The sequence below is a fragment of the Lampetra fluviatilis genome, chromosome 50 (assembly GCF_964198595.1).
Source record: "Lampetra fluviatilis chromosome 50, kcLamFluv1.1, whole genome shotgun sequence".
NCBI lineage: Eukaryota > Metazoa > Chordata > Hyperoartia > Petromyzontiformes > Petromyzontidae > Lampetra > Lampetra fluviatilis.
Genome location: NC_136324.1, coordinates 7,170,822 through 7,187,640, shown reverse-complemented (window position 1 = coordinate 7,187,640; position 16,819 = coordinate 7,170,822). Strand labels below are relative to the sequence as shown.

The 16,819-nt window shown below is 48.0% G+C and overlaps 1 protein-coding gene across 1 annotated transcript in view; it reads left to right on the top strand.

Annotated features, from left to right (window-relative positions):
• Window positions 1–16,819, top strand: part of TMEM135 (transmembrane protein 135) — a 63,954-nt gene that overhangs the window by 23,168 nt on the left and 23,967 nt on the right. The window contains exons 6-7 of the mRNA XM_078878319.1: window positions 1,262–1,308; window positions 13,950–13,991. Of these exons, the coding sequence (XP_078734445.1) occupies window positions 1,262–1,308; window positions 13,950–13,991 (89 nt within the window). The remainder of the gene's footprint in view (window positions 1–1,261; window positions 1,309–13,949; window positions 13,992–16,819) is intronic.

The window sequence follows — 16,819 nt, the reverse complement described above, 5'->3', positions numbered from 1 at the left end:
TCATCTATTATTTGGGCAAAGGTCATTTCTATAAAAGAGCTAATAGCGTAGTGGGCTTTTTCTGGTATAATAAAAATGTAAAACATAGTACTGTCGGCATCTATATTTGTAGCATGCGTTTGTAACAACATGCAACATTGTCTTGAAGTCTTGAGTGATTTTGATCATTAATTGGTATAGTTTTTCATGATGACTCATGTGGTTAGCATTAACTAGAGTCGTACATTTTAAACACATTCCTGCGGAGGGAGCTGGTAGGAACGTTGGGTTGCTCGGTCAATGGCCAGGGTCAACGGCGGCGTGGTGTATTCCGCAAATATGCCCGACTGTGAGGGCGGGCACAAGCCGGCGTGAGTAAGTTAAACGTTGAGTTTTATAAGGGCACCACGGGGTGACCAGCCCCTCCCCACCCAGCCCCACCCCTCCCACCCCCCACCCAGCCCCACCCTCCCCACCCAGCCCCACCCTGCCCACCCAGCCCCTCCCCACCCTCCCCACCCAGCCTCTCCCTCCCCACCCAGCCCTTCCCTGCACGACGGACGGACGGACACAATAATCCCCTCCCCTGTGTAACCAGGAGGTTCCTACCAGTACAACAATGTTACCTCGATAGTACGGTACAAATACCCGGGTCTTACAAACACGACATAGTTTTTTGTCATTCAAACATTATCCACGGGTACATGTGTACAGTATTCACAGTACTGTACAGTGTACTGTACCGTGAATTTGGATGTTTGGCTCCACTTACGGTTGTTATACGCGGGGTTTCGCCGATGTAACGCGATCGTTGTGTGGAGGCAGCAATCCACATGGGAGAATGCATTCCTGCAGCTACGCTCGTTACAAACGAGGGATCACGGTTCGTAATGATGGCTGAATACCGTATCATCGATACTCATTAGGCAATATTAATCACCATCCTCATCATCGTACTTCGTCTGCACCGTACGTAGCCAACCGCGCTAATCGGCGGTGCGGGGGAAGAACAAACTTAAAACAAAAATCAGTTTCTAAAGAAATTAGTTTTCGATGTCAATCCACTGTTGTACCGAGGCCTCCCCAAACCGATGCCATCTTTCACAATCCTGTGATGCAACAACCCGCCTAGCAACACCTGCGGTATTATTCATCTGCCGTGCTACTGCGCATCACGTATGGATTTCAAGCTCGCCTTGTGTCATGACTGCACACACTTGCATGCAGGTCACGCTCACAGTGACACTTCCCAATGTAATGGCTGTTCATTGTTTGCTCACAGGTCCTGCTGTTTTGTATCACGGCGTCCCTCTACATGTACCTGTTCAGGTGGGTTCACACACACACACACACTCGTGCTCTGTTGACCATTCTCTTCAGGACGCTGCTTATAATGCATAAGGCTTATGACATGAGTACCTGTGGCCAAATAACCCTTAAATGCGTTGGATGGCATCTCGACGCTACGCAGTGTTCGGCTGGGATCGTACTCAGATGGGCGACTTGCAGGGAGCACCATGCTCGGGCTGTGAGGTGGCCACGAGATAGCAGTGGCTACGTGAACCGTGACCGTTGAGTGTTATACCCCCTCTTGCACGTGGGTTTTCTCCAGGCTCTCCCTGCGTTTCCTACAATCTGACAACGCTCGTTCGTGAATTTGGTCCAAATGAAAGAGAGTCGCGAGACAGTGAGGCCTTTCCTGGGTTTCTGACTTCTGTGGCAGCTGCTGGCTGTGTCACGACACTGAGTCAACATTGCTTAGATCCTGGCATGGAATCGAGGTTTTGGTGAAAATTGATTATTCCTGGTTCTCGTGTGATATGGTCCGTTTCACAATGACGGCAGATGGACATAAATTTCAGTTTTTCCTTTATCTCAGCGTAGCCATCCTTTGAGAGGTGATATTTTGTAACTTTGCAGCTGAGGTTTTGTTGTTGTAATATAAGTAATGCCTACAGTTTGAGACGAAAAATAAGAATTCTCAAGTGGATGATGCTTATTTATTTATTTATTTTTCTACCGAGATTGATAGTTCTCGTAATTCCTGAGCTACTTCCACGCACAGAAAGTGTCGTGTGCTGTTAGCGAAATGCCCGCCAGAAATAAAACCGGTAAAGGTCATAAATCCACACCCGTCTTCTGCATAAGCGTCCGTCAATCCTTCAGAGAGACACGTGCACACACACACAAGACAAAGACCACCTGTATAGCCTTTTAATCGACCATAGGGGCAAGTGCTTTTTGCGTGCAACTATGAAGGCCGGTATGGCACACGAGGGGGTGGGTGACCAGTACCACACCTGGCCGCCTTTGTCTCCCCTATTGGCGATGTTTGCTCCACATTGCAACTCGCGCCGTGGGGTAGTGCGGTGCGCTAACCGCTACGGACGCGCGCACGCACAATGCGCCGACTCTTCCCGTTTGTTTTGGAGGGCGCAGCGCGCTCGTGATTGTGAGAAAAAAAAACGATTCACCACTCGCTTTTGAAGTCGTCAAAGAACCCTGTCGGGTTTGTGGCCTCCGAGGATAATCACCTCTGGGGCCCGACTTAGATTTCAAGCCTGGCTTGACCACGCCGTTTGTGCCAAAAGTGTTTGGATTAAGTTTCCTCTGTTGTGGAAACCGCCCCCCCCTTCCCTCCCGCCCCACCACGTACCCACCGATAAAATGAAACAACAAAGGCTACTTGGATTTTTTTTTTTACGTAGCATTCATTCTAGACGTGTATTTGAAATGGAAGCCATTATCGAGGAGAGCCTTAATTATTCTTCGAGTTTTCTTTAAGGACGACCCGTGCTAGCTTTAATAGGCCAGTGCCTGTTCAAGGGAAGACATGAAACGCAAACAAATAGCTCTTGTAGACGCGGACCCCCGTGCACCCCTCCGCCGCTTTCAGCGCTACAGACCACTCCATCCCTGAGTGGCCCCCACAGCCTTCCAGGTGTCTCCTGCGCAACGCTCTCCCGGTTCCGCTCTTACCCCTCAAGCCGCTGCTGCTATGTATCCACACAAGGACCGTCCCCTTCCCAGAAGCCCACGTGCTTCCATCCTTCGCTCCCCCCCCCCTCCCCTGCTCTCCCCAATATATATATCCTCCTGCTTGGTAAAGTCGTGTGCTGTTTTAAAGTCGACTGTATATGACGCCAAAATCTGTCCATTCTTGCATCCTGCCTTGATTTTGTCTCAATTCGGATCGGTTCCAAAATCCTCCAGGTGAAGGCTGCTAACGCTGAATTACTCCCGCTAAGCTCTCGGTAGAGACTCCGGTTTGAGCTCGCACCTCCTATAAACTCTTAACATCACACTGGCAAGAGAGCGTGCAAGCGGAACCTTGGAGTTGTCATTGATCAAGAGCTCTCGTTCTCTCCCAGGTTGTGCTATAAAGCAGTTACATCCCCAGAGTTGCCCTGACAGGGCACCCAAACGTAATTTTGTATGCATTTTGGACAGTGCAGGACACTGCATAGGTACGTACGTACAGGATGATTGTGTTTTTTTGGGGGGTTCGTATACCTCCAAATGTATTTTCGATGGACCTGGGATAGCATAAGAAAATAATTGCATGCAATGGGAGAACTCTGAGCTTGTTGCGCAATACAGCATTGATTTACCTAGCGTTTAAATGGGACCGCGTCTAAAGATGCTGTAAGGAAATTATGGGTGTATTTATTTTGCGTCAGAGACAGGCATAGGTCTCTGTGAGCTTGTGGGGTTTCTACGCGCCACATTGGCGAGATGGTAACTACCTCGCCTGGTTTACAGGAGGTCGTGGGTTCGATCCCGACGCTGTCGCCTGCATAGTTGAAGTTTACATGCTCTCCCCCTGGTTGTGTGGATTTTTCTCTGGGTTTTCCCCTCCACATTTAGAAACATGCATTTAGACAAGCTACTTCTGAAAAAGAGCTCTTTAGCTCATTGGACCTTACCTGGTAAAGTAAAAAATTGTTTGGTTTTGATTTACGCAAGTCTGCGGGTTTCTGTGTTCGTTGTTGAAAATCACCACGTGAATTTACATTGCGTCTAAATGCACCTCCATCTCTAAGATGATGCTCAGAAATGGCAGCCATATTGATTTTGTAGACGCTCATCGCCTTGATGCCTGTGCCGCCCCTGCCGGGGCACCACGGATGGGTGCCAGTGGGCTTCAAGCGCACTTCGGTTAGACTCGTCCACGAAGGCTTCACATGCCTGCCTGATCCACCAACCCTTTGGCGGTCGGGTGTTGACTGCAGGAGTTGCGCGAGCTAGCAGAGGGAAGGAAGCGATGGCGAGGTGTGGTGACGTCAACGGCAATGGCGTTGTCTTCTGACACACACGCGTGATTGATTGCATCTTGCTTTACAATTGTATATCCCTCTGTTAATCCAATGCTGGATGAATGCATCACCGTGCCATTGTTGGTCATGGGCGTTGTTTGGCCGTACTTCTGCATGCTGGTCGAGAGGGGGTTGATGAATGTTAGCCATAGCGGGGAAACGAACTCGGGTCACCGGGTTCTCAACACAGTGCGAATCCCCTCCCTGCCACCGCTGACACCCGTGATTTTTAATTGCCATACTGTAATGGTCAGCACACTCCACTCACGTGTTCCATTCCATCTCTAGGGGCGCCAGTTGAAGCGACGGTGCAAGTTTGTCAAATCTCTCCCCACACCTCCTCACCCAGCAGCTACGAATGGGTGCACCGCAGGCAATCGTTTGGTTGCACGTGCGCGCGGTGAGGAAAAGTGTACGTACACCCACCTCTTCCAAGACGTCTCTGTCGATGTGGAAGAGTAGGCCAATACCTTCTAGAGTTCGATCTAGCGGGGGGGGGGGGGGGAGAGGCCCCTTCCACCAACAGTGGTGTGAGCTAGCCATTCGCAGGGCTGCGCCACACTTGGACAGAAAAAAAACAAGGAAAAAGGTTGGAGGACTGCCCTTAAGTTGGACACGCTCATGACTCAGAGCGGCTCGTCGGCAGTCTATCATGGGCTGGTGGGAAGAGAGAGACAGAGCTTACCCCTAGCTGGGCCGCGCAGCTTGTCTCTCCCAGTGTCGTTCTCATCTCCACACGCACATCGCTCTTTCGTCTCATTGGAACATGAGAATTAAGTGTTAACTTCCTGTAAAATGGGCATGAAATTCCACTGATGTAACTGGGAAAGTTTTTTGGCCTTCCATCGTTATTTTTTTTGGGGGGGGGGGGGGATAGATATCTTTTCCCACCACATTCCGCTGTCAGAAGACATCTGTGAAAATAATTCCCCATTTTTTCGCCTGTGTTTTGCATTAAGGCGGCGTACGATATAAAGCCCACTCATCTAACCCGTGTAACCGAAAGCGTGGCTGGCCATGTTTACAGTAGGGGGGGGGGGTGGCGATGATTGCTGTGTACATTACAATTGAGCAATTTGCTCGTGATTTTTTTCGTTCAAAATTGGACGTTTAGACCATGACGCTGTCACGCAGTGGGCTGCTCTCACAAATTATGTCACGGGGATCATTAAAGTCCACTGTGAAGCAAGCAGACGGGGCACCTATTTTTACGTTTCACACACCTGCAGTATTAACCAGGGTGTCCGCTGGATTCGAACCGTGAACCTCTGCAACAGTGTACGTTGAACTTCTTTCGCAGCATATCTAGCTAATCGGAGGTGCGGGGGATGGACGACAAACTCGACGTAAAAAAGCATTTCTAAAGAAATTCGTTTTCAATGTCAATCCACTGCTGTACAGACGCCTCCGCAAGCCGCTGCCATCTTTGACAATCCTGTGATGTAAGAACAAGTGGCGAATGTGCCACTGCTAGGCCGTGTCGCCCGCCTGGTGAGGAGTTGCTCACCGTTAGGCTGGCATCACTGAGATCCTGGAGATCCTGGGTCCGCATTCAGGTTTTGCCAAAATTATCAAATTCTAGATTTGTAGCTTTCGTGACTGCAAGGATTCATACTCTTTGGTTTTTTCAGTAAAGTCACGTAGGTAAACAATAGAATAAAATTAATGAAAACAATTAAATTAAATCACGATGTTTCGGGCGCAACGCAAGCGTCCGTCATCAGGTGGGAAAGCATGGCCTGGTGCTGATGCAAACTGTTTTAAAGGTGACTTTACCGACAAAAACCAAAGAGTAAAGATTCTCAAAGTGGATTCTCAAGCGTGTAGTGAAGTGATGGTCTCGGCCCAGCAACCAATGGCCTCCACACACACACAAAATAATCACAATTGGCTTTCGCTTAACTTTGCAAAAACATTCCAGCCCTGATAATTATATGATTCTGCGACGTCACATTTTGCTGGCCGTCCACTAGCAGCCCACAGAACTCTTACCGTTTCAAATGGATATTTGGTCTCATGACACGATACCTATCGACAACAGCACCATTGGAATAAAAATGAGCAAAAAATCCATCTTGAAATCCCCAAAAGTGTGGCTTTTCTTCCTGTATATGCAGCCAGAATTTATTTTTTCATTCGAGAAACACATTTCTTTACTACAAATGCATCCCTGTGTGGCATTCCTAAGAGAGCTTCAGCACACATCGCTTCATTAAACCAGCTATCAATGTTGGGGAGCGGTGGAATGTTTGCAGCATAATAAATCATCTTCTATCTGGTTCATCATCTGTTTTATTTTTCCATTGTTGCCGTCTGCAGTGGATGGAATTGCTTTCATAAATGTGCTCTGCTGGTTTTTTTTTTGGCTCCGGTTAGTCTGTGACCTCCGGAGATTTTGAGTCTCGATGGTCCGTACAGATATTTAACTTTGGACGAGAATTCACCGGCAGTGTTGTGCCCGCGCGTCGCTCAAGCCTCGTGTGCGCCAGAGCTTCGTGTAAGCACATGCGGCCTGTTGCGTGCACTGTTTTTGGGTTGAGATATGATCCAGAACAGTTTTTATATTATGATCATCATTGACAGCGTTATAAGTTCCGCCAACTTTATGTCGCCAAGAGCTGACTGGAATAATGCGTGATGGGATACATATGATGAATATGTTTTTAAAAAACGTGGATTTTTAAAAAAACGGGGGTTTGGCCCGATGGGTAACTTGCTGATCCGCCCCTTACTGGACATCCGTGAAAGAGAGCTTCAGACCTCATCGGATTCCTCCTCCAGTCTAAATAAAGATTCTGATTCTAGTACAATTAATTGAGTTTTCTCGATTACTTAAGTCAAAACGTTTGGCTTGCCATTTCTTGCGACATGCACGCGGTGCCCCGTTTTAGGTCTCTGGTGGTCAGAAGTAGCTGCGATGCTTGGGGAGACGCTGCATGTGTGACGCGAGTTCGTTCTGCCCAGATTCACGCGTTCCAGAGTGAGTGACTGACAATGAGAAGGTTGTGAGTGCAAATCCTACTTGGGGTTTGACTCATCCCCATAACCCCCCCCCCCCCAGGGCCGATAAAATTTGCACCAATTTGTGGGGGAATTGAACAGCAGTTGTTCATTTGTGAGACTCACCCCTTCCAGAGGAACGTGGACATTGGACGTTATGACGTCATGACAGCGTGTGATGTCATAATGTCCACATGATATCACAGACAAGAGGTACAGAATAGCGGTCGCCTTCAGGCGTTATGACGTCATCACAGCGTGTGACGTCATAACGTCCACATGATATCACATAGACAAGAAGTACAGAATAGCGGTGGACTACAGGCGTTATGACGTGATCACAGCGTGTGACGTCATAACGTCCGCATGATATCACAGACAAGAGGTGTAGAATAGCGGTGGACTACAGGCGTTATGACGTCATCACAGCGTGTGACGTCATAACGTCCACATATCAGACGAGGTGTAGAATAGTGGTCGCCTTCAGGCGTTATGACGTCATGACGGCGTGTGACGTCATAACGTCCACATGATATCACATAGACAAGAGGTGTAGAATAGTGGTGACCAAGGCCGTAATGTAATACAATACACTAGTAGACATTATTGCAAAAAATAAATAAAAAGTCCATCCCATGTGTTAGTAGTTTTTTTTTATATTTTAGGCAGGAAATGAGTTTTCAAATTTAGATATTTTTCTGGGGGGGGACCCCCAGACCCCCTGGAAGATTTGGTCCCCCCCAATGTTGACTCCATGGCTACGGCCTTGGTGGTGACCTACAGGGTTTGTGACGTCACGACAGCACGTGGCGTCTCCACGTTATAGCACATCGTGCAGAGTGTGAAGTGTTGCATCTCTTGACTTGCACTGGCTTCGGAGGAATAGGTTTAAGCACGCAGTTCAAACAATGGCGTATTGTCCCGTGTGTAATGGTCAGCACACTGGACTCAGTCCAGTGGTTGCCGGTTCAATTTCATTCCCTGGCACGCCAGTTGGAACAATGATGCAAGTCTCAAATCCTCCCCCCCCACACCTCTGTCCACGCAGCAGCAGTGTTAACGGGTTCACCACGGTGGCGAGATGTTAACTACCTCACCTGGTATACAGGAGGTCGTGGGTTCGATCCCGACCCTGTGATGCCTGTTGCATGTTTGGTGTTTGCATGATCTCCCTGTGATCACGTGGATTTTTCTCCGGGTCCTCCGATTTTTCACTCCACATTTAAAAGCGCGCGTTTAGAGTCTTTGGCTTCAGTACAATACCACGTGATGAATCGCTTAATTGAGCAATAATTTTTGGCCACTTCTGAAAAAGAACGTTATAGCTCAGGGGGGCTTACCTGGTAAAAAAAAAATAGTTTTAGTTTAAATCAGCAGGTGGCATGTGGTGGGCTAAAGCGCCGGTAACTCCCACCTCTTCCAAGATTCCGTGCCAGCGTGAGCCAAATTCCCTCCCGGAGCGGCTCTCTTGAGTTCGTTGTAGTGGGAGGGCCCCTTCTGCCAGCATGTGGCGCGAACGAGCAATTGCAGGGCTGCGCCGTTGCCGTTTTTTTTTTCTCCTTCTCAACACCACAATCAACCCCGATCGTTTCTGCGGGGCATTTTCAGCTAAGCGTTCAGCCGCACCTCTACACCTCAAAGAGATGCTCCACTGCTGTAACGGTGGAATGCGCCCTAAACACATTCGAGTCCTTTTCCACCTGCCCTCTTGAGACTCAAGAGGGCCCCCCCCCCGCTCGGTTTGATCTCTGCAGAGTGGCAGGTGTCGCCGCTAATGGAGCCAAGCGTTCGCTCCGCGCCGGCTCCGACTCAAACAGGAGCAGGGGGGTGGGGAGAGTGGTTGGGAAAAAAAAGAAACGTTTTGGAGTTTCTCCTTTGGAGGAGGAGTAGCTTTGTTGTTTGTCCCAGAAAGCCACTTTACCGAGCGAGCTCGGCGAAGCTGTGCTCTCGTTCCGTGCCTGCTCATGCAGAAGCGATTTTTCGCGTCTTGATCTATGTGTGTGTGACATTGATACATTATTTATCACAGACGATGGAATGATTATGTGTGATGTAAATGCATTTATAATGTACCTATTAGCTTGATTTGAAGCTTTCGTGACTGCAGGAATCCATACTCTTTGGTTCTTTCGATAAAGTCAAGTAGTTATTTTGTTTTATTTTATGTTATACCTACGTGACTTTACCGAAAGAACCAAAGAGTACCTATTAGCTTGTTAATTGTGTAAACATAAACATAGTTGAGACCTAGTGCCCCTCGGACCAAGCCTGCCTCGCCTGGTTTCCCTGCCCGTGTCCTCACACATCCCCAGATAAAGAATCGGGAGTGAGTCCAGGGTAGGCCTAAGTCACTTGTCTTCATCATCGTCATCAACAACCACGATCTATCCACTGCTGGATGAATACCAATATGCTGCATCTGATTTGCGTTTGTTGCCATATCCCAAGCATGCACGTCTTCATGCCTTTATTATCTCCGCCATGCTTTATCCACTGGTGTATGAAAAACATAATGATGTACTCAAACTTTGTGCATGTTCTCTGATGCAGGTGTTCCTCTTTCTGCCTCATTCTAATTCCAATTTAGAACCTCTGCATGCCTCTGTACACTTTCCATTCCTTACATACTTTCCATTTCGTCGTTAATGTCCATGTTTCTGATTTCATGCATCATGATTGCGAGGTGATATGCACTGTTTCATAAGAAGATAGAAACAGTAGAGTCGATTAGCCCCGTGCGGTTTATCCAAGTTGTGGATTAGCCGCGCACCTGAGATTTTGACATAAATTAATAAATTTTGATTTCAAGCTTTCGTGACTGCAGGAATCCATACTAATTATTTAGTCTACCTACGTGACTTTACCGAAGAGATGGGATCAACACATTTCAATATGGCTTAAATAAAGTCTCCCCAGAATGCATTGCGCATCCGATTTGGATAACTCACCCGGCAACATGAGGGCATATTTGACTTTGGTAGCTTTGTGCATTGTACAAATTTGATGCTGAGCCGCAGACACTTGTTGGCACAAACATGTGTCCAGGATGCAGAGCGATATGGGCTTATGCCCAGATTGAAATCAAAATTGTGACGTGGCCAGGTGGCTGAGAGGTCAGAGCGTGCTGACTTGGCACCGCCAGTTCACCAAGGTTGCGAGATTTTAACTACCTCACCTGGTATACAGGAGGTCTTGGGTTCGATCCCGACCCTGACGCCTGCTGCAGTTTGCATGTTCTCCCTGTGGTCGCATGAATTTTTTTCCGGGTCCTCCTGTTTTTCCCTCTACATTTAGACACATGCGTTTTTAAGTATTTGGCTGCTATACATTTCAACGTGATAATTTGTGGGAGACAGGTCGCTTCTGAAAAAGTGTTACATAGCTCAGTGGGATTTACCCTGGTAAAATAATTTTTTGTTTAGTTTTAAATAGATAGAGATCCTGGGTTCAAATCCAGGCAGCCGCCAGTGATTAAAAGCAGTTGCTTAAGTGTAGAGAGTTGATTTTCTCTGCACGGTCACCAGCACAAAAATACCCCATTCACATGAAAGTTGATTCTGCAAATAATTTGGCTAAATTCGAGCTCCGAAAAATGTCAATGTCGCTTTGACTGTCGGGCAACGAACATTGGGACGTATTGGCGGTTACACCGGTGCAGTGTAACACACCGGTCCTCATAAAACAGTCCGTAATTTCAATTTGAACTGACGTTCGTCTTCCGACTGGTTCGACGTGACGAGAACTGATTTTGACGCACCACCACCCCGCAAGATTTTTTGACCGGGGTTGCGAATTGCGGGAAAATAAATAATAATTGTGAACATTTAGCTATTTCTTTTTATGCCGCCAATACATTTATTTTCCCTCATGGGTGGGCAGGGCAGGTGGGAAAGTGCTGCCCTCTATGGTGCGGACCAGCGGCCATCACGGAAGCAGACTCCGTGATGTCCGCTTCCACCGGCCGTTCTCCGACAGATGAACGGTTTGCACTGCCGCGCGAAACATCCAAAATGCGTGGTATTCCATCGGCGCAGCGCCAATAGCGCACGACCCCGGGGGGTTAAATTCTGCGCGTAAAAATTACAAAAGAAACGTGAGGAACAGAAATCCCGAGGGTCACAGGCGGGCGCCGATTCGGTGACAGAGACACCACCACGGTGGCGAGCGCCATCAAACTCGTCGCGCGGTGTCCAACGAGCCTCGCAGCCGACGGCACGCTTTGATAATAATGATAATCATAGTGCCCCGCAGTAGCGCGAAAGATCAGAGATGTCGGGGGGGTGTTACCGGCACGTGCCCTGTCGTGTAAAACATGCTCGGCGCCCACAAGGGGTTTGTTCCCCCTGCGCCGGTTGCGACGCGGTTTCGGATTCCGATTTCAAAGCGATGTCTCCCGGTGGTTTTGGCCTGACGCTGGGCGACAGTCAGCGCCGTAGCGCCGTGATGTTTGACGGCTTCATTAGCACTCTGTAAACGACGAGAACAAACTTTTGTCATGAATAATCTGGCTTATTTTTGTTCCTGGTTAAGTATCAAATTATTTGTTTTATCCTACTAACTGTTAAACTAAAAACTATTTTTTAATTTTACCAGGTAAGGCCCATTGAGCTGTACAGCTCTTTTTCAGAAGTGACCTGGCCACAATTGATAGCTCATTGAAGTGGTTATCATGTGAAAATGTATTGCAACCAAATACTCTAAATGCATGTTTCTTAATATGGAGGGAAAAACCAGAGGACCCGGAGAAAAATCCGCACAACCACAGAAAGAGAGACACCGCAAACTCCGTGGGTATGGAACCCACGACCTGTATACCAGGCGAGGTAGTTAACATCTCAATTAGACTTGAGCGAGCAGCTTGAGATTTTAGTCTCCCGCCACCCTGTGTGTGTTTATGTGTATCAGCACTTTCCCTCTTGTAGCCCATGTATAGTGTCTCAAGTTGCCGTTGTATTTAGGTGCTATATACATGTCTATCAACATTGTTATCGCGTGTGGCTCAGAACTAGCCTGCCCGGTGGCTCGGCCGTAGAGCAAGCGGCTCGCAGTCGGAAGGTCACGAGTTCAATTCCTAGTTTGGGGTTCACTTTGCTCATCATAGCCTGAACCGTGCCAACCGTGCTAAATCAGAGGTTCTGCACCTCCGATTAGCACAGTTGGCGACATACTCTGCGAAATAAGTTCAACATACTTACACTATCCCTCTGGCGTGATAAATTGGGTACCACTTGAACAGCAGTTGTCCGTCCTACGGATAGACGTGCCCCCCCCACCATGGGAGAGTGGAATCTCCACCACTGGCTTTTGCAGTGCTGCGAACAGCAGATGAGCATCAGTGCCTCATTGAAATTGCTTTGTCATAGCTAAACCCTTGTCAGTGTGTGTGTGTCTGTGTGTGTATTCTTTTTGTGTAGGGGAGCGGTAGTGTAGCAGTTGGCGTGCGGTGCTACGAACCCTGCGACCCGATTCCCGCTCACGGCCAACACCAGTGACATTTGAATTGGCCGTGGGCTTTCCCGATGTCGACTCGGCCTTAAATGAGTACCTGGTGCAGGATGTGAACATCGGCTCTGGGGAGACAAAGGCGGCCCCGCGTGGTGCTGGCCACCCGCCCACTAGAGTGCCGTGACAGGCCTTCATAGGTGCTCGTTTGAAGCACTTCTTCCAACAGTCTGTTCAGGCTATATCGGCGGGGAGTCTTCGTGTGTTTGTTGGCAAGTACCTAAATCGAGCATGGCAAGCCAAGTGCATCTGGGTGTGTGTATGTAATTAGTGGGAGTGGTAGTGTAGCGGTTGGTGCGCTGCTCTACGAACCCCGTGGCACATATTGAACGCACGTCGGGATCAAACTCGAAGAAGAAACGGCTACTTGTGCGATGTCATCTTCTTTGCGGTCACACTGGCACAGGATGTCACGCCCGCTTGCCGCGGGATCTCCAAGCACGAATGTTACATCTTGCAATCACAGACGTTGCCGATAGCAATTAAGAGGGGGTGGTGGGAGATGGTACGGGGGAGGGGGGGTGTATGGAAAGCCAGAAATATAAGGAGAGCTGTTGGATTTTTGTGCCGTTTAAAATTACAGTAACTTTAAACCCACATCGCCTTGGCTTCGCAACCATCATTAGCCTGGCATTTTGAAATGGGTGGCAATAAAAGGTTAAACCTGGAAATACTTAACGACGCTTTCGCGACCAGCTCTCAAATACGGTCCCCCATAAATAACGCGGAGCAACTTACGTTGCCGGCAATTTACTAAACAGCGGGGAATTGGGACAGGGTTGGCTATCGGAAATCCACTGGGGTGCAATAATGCAGTGGGTTAAACATTTTCCGTGGCCTTTTGCTCGTCAACTTTTATAAGCTGTCGTTCGAATAAAAAATAGAAACCCGAACACAATGCCAAGTTTGTGTTGGTGCGGTGCGCGCCGAGACGCAATAAAAATGTTCAGCCTCTCACTCAGGTTTCTCATCTACTTGTCAAGTCCCAGTCAATCATTCTGCAGTGGAATGAACAACTCATAGGCAGTGGACTTGATGACGACGATGATGATGATGATGGTAACATGGCCAAGTCATGTGACTCATAAACATCGCTTTGTATTTACGTGGCCTAAGATAATATTTGTAACGTTTTTGTACTTGTCCCCGCAGGTGTAAAGATGGTCTCAAGGGCTTCTCATTCTCGGCATTGAAGTAGGTTTCATGCACACTTCTCATTGTTGCAAAGGGACATCCCCTACAAGTTATATATTGGACATACCCGGGCTCTCGAAGGATTCGTAATGCCCGTGTTAGATTACCGAACCATTCAAAAGCAAAGCGCGGCTCTTGAGTCGATGCAGCCGCGCGCGATTCGAGCAGCTTATCCGGCACAATGAGGTTGTTTCCTGAAGTTAGTTTTCACTTTTGCAGGAGCAAAGTGGCTCCATGTGCTCGCGCGTCAGGTATTAAAAAAAAATATATATAGGCATCACATTTCAAAAGCCGTTTGCACTCTGAACCTTTGCTTGCTGTGCACAGACCTGCGTGAATGCACGCACGTGTTGAAGTTCCCCTGTGGGTATTAAGTGTCCGAGCTCAAGTGTTAATAACATCGCCAAACTTGTTTGTAAAGCCATCGGCGCGCGAACAATGTTATTTTTGGGCATTTCGTTGAAAAAAAAATGAGTGAATAGATCCCTTTGCGACTATAGTCCACGGAGGTGCAGAATCTTTGACGCACGGGGGAGGCCATGGTAGGGGACCTTTCGGAAGCTGGCCAGAGAGATCATAATGGGCATGTTCCAGCAGTATCCATTGTTGTGCTGAACTATGCTCCGACGTCTATGTGCACCGTTTTCGCCAAGCCTGGTCAAGTTTGGCCAAATTACTCACACACTGCATTGGCAGGGCCTTGCCATGGCTTTGACTGACATACATTGGATCACGCTCAGGTTTCCCCCCCCCCCCCCCACTGAAAAGCGCAGTGCCTTGTTGGCGGTGTTCTCACCTGCGGACACGATGGCTCTGTACGGTGCACGTTACACAGCGTGATCCGTGTACAGATACCCCACTAGAACGAGTAATAATTTCAGCTCGTAACGCTCGCGCTCGGAGAGAGAGAGAGAGCCACCCGGAGGCACGAGGAACCGCAGGCAAGCAGAAAGGCAGCAGCCAAAGGTGTTCAGACATTTGCCAAACAATTGCCCAAAAGCTGTGCTGTCCTCTCCATGGTAGGATTTGTTTCGGTCAATTAATGAGAAAACCTACGCCTGCGAGGATGCAACACTCTATCCCATACAGAAGGGAGAAATTATGAGTCTACGTTTGCTGTACCGCCTTCTCTTGGCAAGCCAGGGTAAGGGCATCTCCTCGACGCCCGAGGGGAGGGAATTTCACAACATATGTGCGCAGGGCCGGATTCAGATTGTGTAGGCCCAAGGGCTACAGTAATATTTTCAAAAGGAAAACTAATTTTGATTTAAAGCTTTCGTGACTGCAGGGATTCATATTCTTGGTTCTTTCGGTAAACTCACGTAGAAGGTAAATAATAAAATAATTACAAATTTTATTGTTCTCCTTCTACGTGACTTTACCGAAAAAACCAAGAATAAGGAAAACAAAGTGAAAGAAAAAATAAAATGTATTTTTACAAAGGTAACAACAAATAAAATTCAGCATTCACAAATTAATTAACTTACTTCAGCTGGCAGAGGCCCCTGGGCTGCAGCCCCTAAAGCCCTCCCCCCCGTGCCTTAATCCGGCCCCGTGCGTGCGGTGATCCACCGAACCTCGCTGCTGCCTCCCAGAATCAGAATCTTTATTGAGACTGTCCAGAGTAGGGGCAGATCAGAAAGTTACAACAATACAAAAACCACCGCCCAGCATAAATATGGAAACGGAGAAGAAAATATTTTGTAGCATATCCTCCACGCGTACAGCAAACCATCTATCGACACTCTCCTCTGTGAGATATTGGGGCCCATAACTTTCACAATATTCAATTACCATAGGGTCACACAAAAAATCAGTAGGGCATCTATAAATGGATCACCCTGTCCATTGCCACCGCATGGAAGGCAACACCTAGCTTCGCACAGGAGTTGGCTGTGATGACACCACTGCCACTTCATGGTAAATGACGGCTGCTGTTGCTGGACAGACATGGAGATTAGACATATTTAATGATTAAATATAACTTCGGAAACAATGCCATTGCTTGTTATGGAAACAGCAGAGCCAAAATGGCCAATGTAAACTTTTTTCTCCACTTAAATACCACAAATATGTTTCTTTAAAGAATTCTCTTCCTGGCATTGCCGTTTGGTCACCACCTGCAGTGTTCCCGTGCGTTTGATTTTTTTGTTAATTTCCCATGGCCAAATTCTTTCCGAATTCGAGTTATTCCTCTGCGCACCTTACGTTTGCGAACGCAAATAAAACCTCCCCACGCTGACCAACACGGTACCCCAGGCGTCTTGCAGGTCCCTCGCTTTGAATCAACAAGTTCCCGCCGAGATTCAATGCCCGCGAGCGTGTTTTTGTCTGCCTCTCCCGTGATGCGTAATTGCAATCCACTGCTGGATGAGGACCTCCGCACGCTGTGCTGGTTGCGGGGTTATTTGACCGTACTTCACCACGCTGGTCAGTGCAGGTTGGTGAAGGCGGGGAGCGTAGGACCACGGGAGCATAGAACCACAGTCCGACAATGGTTTTCTCTGCAATGCCCTCTGCTTCCCGCAACCTATAACAGCTTCCAAAGTTTGTATGTGGGTGTTTTCAAGTGTATATTGAATTCAAATAAAACATCAGATTTTAAATAATCCGCAAAATCCTGAATCATACCGCCCTCTCATCAGTCGAATCAAATGCGTTGCCGGCGTTAAGCGGTGTGCGACAACGGTTGCCTCACGTCATGTTTTTTGGTTTGGCCGTGTTTGTTCGTTGTAGTACAGAGTTAGATTGATGGCCTTAATCTAAGTTGTCTTGTGGTTGTTGTTGTTTGACTTGCATCCCACTGGGATTTTTGCACACAGTGTTGG